The sequence below is a fragment of the Belonocnema kinseyi genome, chromosome 4, assembly GCF_010883055.1.
Source record: "Belonocnema kinseyi isolate 2016_QV_RU_SX_M_011 chromosome 4, B_treatae_v1, whole genome shotgun sequence".
NCBI classification, from domain to species: domain Eukaryota; kingdom Metazoa; phylum Arthropoda; class Insecta; order Hymenoptera; family Cynipidae; genus Belonocnema; species Belonocnema kinseyi.
In genome coordinates this window covers 69089202-69095036 of record NC_046660.1, presented here as the reverse complement: position 1 = coordinate 69095036, position 5835 = coordinate 69089202, and the positions used below count along the sequence as shown (strand labels likewise).

The 5835-nt window shown below is 34.4% G+C and overlaps 1 protein-coding gene across 6 annotated transcripts in view; it reads left to right on the top strand.

Annotated features, from left to right (window-relative positions):
- The window catches only part of LOC117171182 (calcium-activated potassium channel slowpoke), a 294278-nt gene extending 288707 nt beyond the window's left edge, over window positions 1-5571 (top strand). For 5 of the 6 annotated variants that reach the window (XM_033358248.1, XM_033358252.1, XM_033358250.1 and 2 more), the window contains 4 exons: window positions 521-633; window positions 2191-2352; window positions 2755-2848; window positions 4703-5571. In XM_033358248.1, the coding sequence (XP_033214139.1) occupies window positions 521-633; window positions 2191-2352; window positions 2755-2848; window positions 4703-4783 (450 nt within the window). In that variant the 3' untranslated portion in view covers window positions 4784-5571. The remainder of the gene's footprint in view (window positions 1-520; window positions 634-2190; window positions 2353-2754; window positions 2849-4702) is intronic. The other variant, XM_033358253.1, reaches the window with a different exon arrangement.
- The last annotated feature ends 264 nt before the right edge of the window (window positions 5572-5835 follow it).

Genomic DNA, 5835 nt, shown 5'->3' with positions numbered 1-5835 from the left:
AAAATTAAAATTCGAAAATTTTTTCTAAAGCCTCCAGGGGACTTCGTTTTCGCACGAAAAAATTTTATGTGCCCTTATTGCATCCGGACCCACAATTTAATAGAAATGAATGACTTTTTGCTTAAATGAGGGATATTTGGCACATATGTGACATCTTGCGTTTCAAATACCTTACAACAAATTGAAAAAAAAATTAACAACATTTTGACGCTACCGTGTAGGTGCGGTCTTTCGGACCGCGAATGAGCTTTTAATTACTGTTAATCTCCAATTACACGCACGAATATACGCTTTGCAACTACCTCAATGAAAGCATAACTAAACCTGAAGCATAGCAAAACCGCGGTGCGGTCTGTGAGACCGCACGTTCACACTTTAAGGTTAATATAAAAGCTGAAAAGTCAGTCGAGAAAAATGTAATTTTTGGCCGAAAAACTGGGTAATATTCTAGATTTTTGTAATGTTTGAGTAATCAACTTTGTATAGGTATAATGTTAGAAAAATCATGCTCTATTTACAGACATACTTCAATCAAAATGCGCTGACGCTGATTCGATCGCTGATCACCGGAGGAGCAACGCCTGAACTGGAATTGATTCTTGCTGAGGGCGCTGGCTTGAGGGGTGGTTACAGGTACATTTAAGCAAAAGAGTTTTATCAAAAATATATAGGAGGGTACCAAATTTTGAAGAATATATCCACTTTTTGCTGGTAGTCATCATTTAGAAATAGGGGAGAGTAAGGTATAGTACCGGGCTCAAAATTAAATGTTTTGGAAATTATAATGTAAATGTGATTTTAATGTCTGTGTTTTTTGGCGAGAACCTCAAAGTATTTGGTTACATATATCATTACTCAAAACCATTTCTTGACTACGTCATTATTTGATATTTAATTGATTCGTTGGTCGTCATTTCGGTCAGCGTTCCTCATACCATGGGGCTCGGTTCCATCACATTACTGCTGGTCTACTTCATAAATATGAACATTGTAGAATAAAAAGTGTACAATAAAATAAAATTCTTGAGAGTATACTGTAACGAAAAAAAATTATTCGATACATGATCAACATTCAATAAATATTTTCTTATAAATCAAAGTAAAGTATGTCGCCAAACTTAGTTATAACCTCTTACTCCTTGAAAATTATATTCAGCGTGTACATATCTGCAATTGCCCTTAACAGACATGTGGTTCACCGACAGGTAACAAACGCGCGAAAATTGAAACATGCTTTGATTAATCTCATTTGACAACAAATTTATTAATTTATTGTTCAACTCATGCAATTAGGACGAACCTAACAAATAAAGAGAATTTCTTGAATCTTCTTTAAAAGGGGAAATTATAATCAGGGATAGAAACAACTCCCTAAGAATAAGTTTGAATATTTTTAGGTTATAACTAAAAGGTTTACATGCTGAACTCTTTTAAAATACTAAAACATGATTTTTCGTGGTTAAGAAAAGAGAATCCTTTCAATTATATTTTAACAGAAAATTATAATTAGTAATGGAAATACATTTATCACCTTTATAATTGCAATTTTTTATATTTGTAGGCTATAATCGTAAATCTCAAATGATAGTCTTTTTCAAAAGAGAAAACGTGAACTTAGTACTCCCCGTATTATTATTACATATAACTTCAAATCACGTTTCGATTTTTTATATTATCTGTATAAAAAACTTAAAATTGCGAGATTCACAAGATTCATCAATCCGATGTCATGCCCCGTATGTCATGTTGCAAGATTTTATTAATTTGTATTCATTTAGAACGTATATAAACACTTTTTTACGCCAGAAGTTTAAAAAAATACTTTACCTATTAGAATCTAATATTTTCGTGCTTCAAGTATTTGAAAATATGCTGCAAGTCTTTAATTTCTGCCAAAGACTTTTCTATCCATTTCCGTCAAAACAATTTTTCATAATAACTATTCAAACACGTATTTTGAAACAAAAATTTCGTCACATCACTATTTTTTTAAACAAATAAAGTCATCTGATGTAGAAAACTAATAAGAAAATGACCAAACATGGGATTTTTTTGAAATTTACACCATACCCCACTCGGACACAATACCCCACTCTCCCCTAATAGATTTTAGGGTCCTAAACATCTAAAAAGGATTTATATTTGTATAGCATGATATGACAATAAATAATGATTATTTCCTTTTTTCAGTACGGCGGATAGTCTCTCGAATAGGGATCGGTGTAGAGTTGGTCAAATCTCACTATATGATGGGCCATTGGCCCAGTATGGTGAGGGAGGTAAATACGGTGACCTGTTTGTCGCAGCATTAAAGAATTATGGAATGCTGTGTATTGGTCTATACAGGTACAGGTATTGGTCTTCCTTCCCTACGATGGTATTTATTGGATTACCCCACGTTATAATAAATTTCTGACAATATTTTTTACATTACCACTATTTTCCCATTATATTCTTACTGCCGTTTATGATTATATTGTCCCGACTGTTTTAATTTTTTGGCGCACACGTTTTGCCTTTTGCGTTTTTGCATCATGCCATTTAAAAAAAAGACATATGCCATGCGACACTCGTAAGTTGCAACATCCAAAAAATATCATTTCTGAATTTTTATCTTCGTCACGTCTATTTGTTTAGCGTTTAGTTGCTCTCGCAAACTTTTAGTTTAGTTATGTATCTTTTTATCTTTAGTTTAGCCTTGGTGTGGCAGACTTGGGCTGAATTAGGGGGTTAATTCTTGTTTCTAATTCATAGGTTTCGAGACACGAGCTCATCTTGCGATGCTTCGTCTAAGAGATACGTAATTACCAATCCTCCGGATGATTTCACGCTACTACCTACTGACCAGGTAATTTATTCTTAAATTTTTTGCCGTTTAAAAACTTCGTCACACTACTTTGAAAATTATTTCCAATCCTTTACTTTTTCATCACAGATCATCATATAGAGCTTGAATCTCCCATAGTGAATACTTCCCTTTTAGGCTCGCAAGTTTGAGCGCGCCTGGGGCGAGCGGCTGTTGAATCTCGCTGTTTGCGCTCGATAATGGGTTACCTCGCGCTTCGCGCTCGGGTATTTATCCTTTGAATTTGGAATGCTTGAATAAAATTTTATCAAAAAGATCTCTTTTAGATCGCAGTATTTATATGCGTCTTAATATTCTGAAATTTTTAACTAATTAAGTATAGTTAAAGATAATGTTTCTCAAATCTCTGTAGGCTTTGAGGTACACATTATTATCGTGACATTCGCGGTGCGCGCTTGATATTCGACAGACATTTGTAAACAGGTTTTGTTATATTATATTTTCGTGACTTTAGTCGTTTTTCCACAAATTTTCCATTTTTATTTTTAATATTATTTTTCACGAATAAAACAAAAACTAAGCGTCCTGTCAAAAAGCGATTCTTAATGAAATTGTAGATCTTTTTGGGATCACAAGTTTTTCCATTTATTTTTTTTCGCATCCTGCATAGTTTGACCACAAAATGGAATTTTTCATTATTTTTTGTGCAATCAAAATTTGAATTTTTTATTTTCCAAGATAATCCAAAAAGTTATTATGATAATCTTGTAGGGCTTTCAAAAATAAATGTTTTTTTTTCTTGAATTTTTTTCATATCGTCCGTTGTGTGACTTAAAATTTGAATTTTCGTTTGCTATGTGAAATTTTGAAAATGCCATAACTCTGAGAACTTTCTTTTAATCGAAAAAAGTCATGAAGATAAATTGTGTGGCTTTCTGAGTAATATGAATAGCTTTGCATAACAATGGCTGATAAACGGACTCGTCCTTTCTTTTAGGACCTAAAAAAAAGTGTGCCAAAGATCTCAAAACGTGGAGATCCGTTGAAAAACTGTGGTGTCAAATTTCGGACAATTCTGATACTTTCTAATTGTATTTTTAACTGGAAATGATCAACATTTAGCCAAAACTTGATTAGTTAAAATTACAGACGAGAACATTTATTTTCAGACAAAATGAAAAAAAAAATATATATATATATAAAACAGTTGAATCTTAATTCAACCAAATAGTAGAATTTCCAAAAAAGAATGAATTCCGAACTTAAAATATAATACACTAGAACCTGGAATTAGTTACCTCGGATTCACCATATCTCTAAAGCTAATGACCCTCGCAGTTTCTGGATAAGGAGAGTCGCCGGGCCTAATGAGAGGCTGTGCTGAATCAAGATAAAAAATTGCACTCTCATCACGATAGTTTCATTTGATTGCGTCATGCGTCCAAATCCAACATAAATTATTCATGAAGCCCTAGCTATTTACGTTTGTATGCCCTGGAAATAGAATCAAGGCCATTTCAAGTCATGCACGAAACTGTGATTCAATTCAGGTTTCAGTGTAGTAGACTTTTTAATTAAAAAGAAATGACTTTAAATAAAAAATAGTTGGATTTTCTTATTACTTTTAATAATTCAATTCGCATTAAGGCGAAAAAAAGATAAAATAGGCAAGTTTTTTAAAACAGGAGAGAAATGAGGGATTCTTTTGAAAAGAAGTAAAATGAGGAACAGGAGAAAGCATTAAACCCTTCCCCCCTACGTCATAAACCATTTCAACTCCCCTCACCCTCCGGCTATGGATCGCAGTTTTTGAACTGTCCCTTTCTTCGTTCATCATTTAAAACCAGAGTTAATAAATAAGTATTTCTACATTAAGACACTTTTTTTATTTTCCAGGTCTTCGTGCTCATGCAGTTCGACCCAGGTCTGGAATACAGACCAAGTAGAGGAGCCAGAGGGAAGGATGACGCCTCCTGACTGTTGTTGTGTAGCGCCCTCACCGACGGACCTTACTCCTACATCTAATATCATCGTAGATACTTCATGCCACCTATCATCCTCAGGATACTTCTTCAATTTCTTCTCTTCATCACCATATAACATCAATCCAAAACCCATCCAATCAATCACTTCCACTTCCATTGACCTTTTTATCAATCCAATTTTTTCTCAAGACAGTGTTTTACAGTTCCACATTCGCATCTCATTAATAGTTTATCAGTGTCAAGACGGGAATCCCAAATCGTTCGAATTTGCAGCAGGAAGAGGAAGATATCGAGAAGAAATGAAAACCACAATCGGAGAGGAAGTGTTAGAAGATGAAGGATGTTGTGCGTGGCATTGTTGATTTTGGTCCAAGGGTTGCTACACGTGTCCTAAAAAACAAAGGTTTTCAACGCCCCCTTCGTGGGGCAAGAAGTACTTACTAGTATATTACAACAAATGAAAATTCGTAGCCGCGGCTTCATATGCCGTCGCTCAGTGATCACAATTCGACTGGATGACTTTTATCGAGTGTGAAGAACGTCGTAAGTTCAAAGGATTTTCCTCCCCTACCCTCTCCATCCTTCTGTCCCCATCGGTGCAAAAAAAAATGCCGAGGAATTGGCACTCACGAGGAGCGTCGATATTGCAGTTGTCACTCGATCGCGTGACATCTGCACACACGAATCGTGTCAGAAACTTTACCCAGACGTGGGAAAATTTTTCAGTAATAAAAAGAGGGAAGATCGGAGGAGAAAAAAGAGAGTGCGGAACTACATAATCTTACCTCGTGTGTCTTGTTTAGGACTAATGAAACTCAATCAAGCACTTTGTACAGGATCTATATATACAGATGATATATATATATATATAATTAAGATAAACACCCTTTTCCACACGACTTCGAGTAAATCGGTTATGTAGCGGTATATATACATCGTACGTATATATGCACATATAATATATATATATATATATATGTATGCATAGACACTTTCTCTTTTATATATTTTTGTGAAACTCATGTATGTACATATACCGACTTT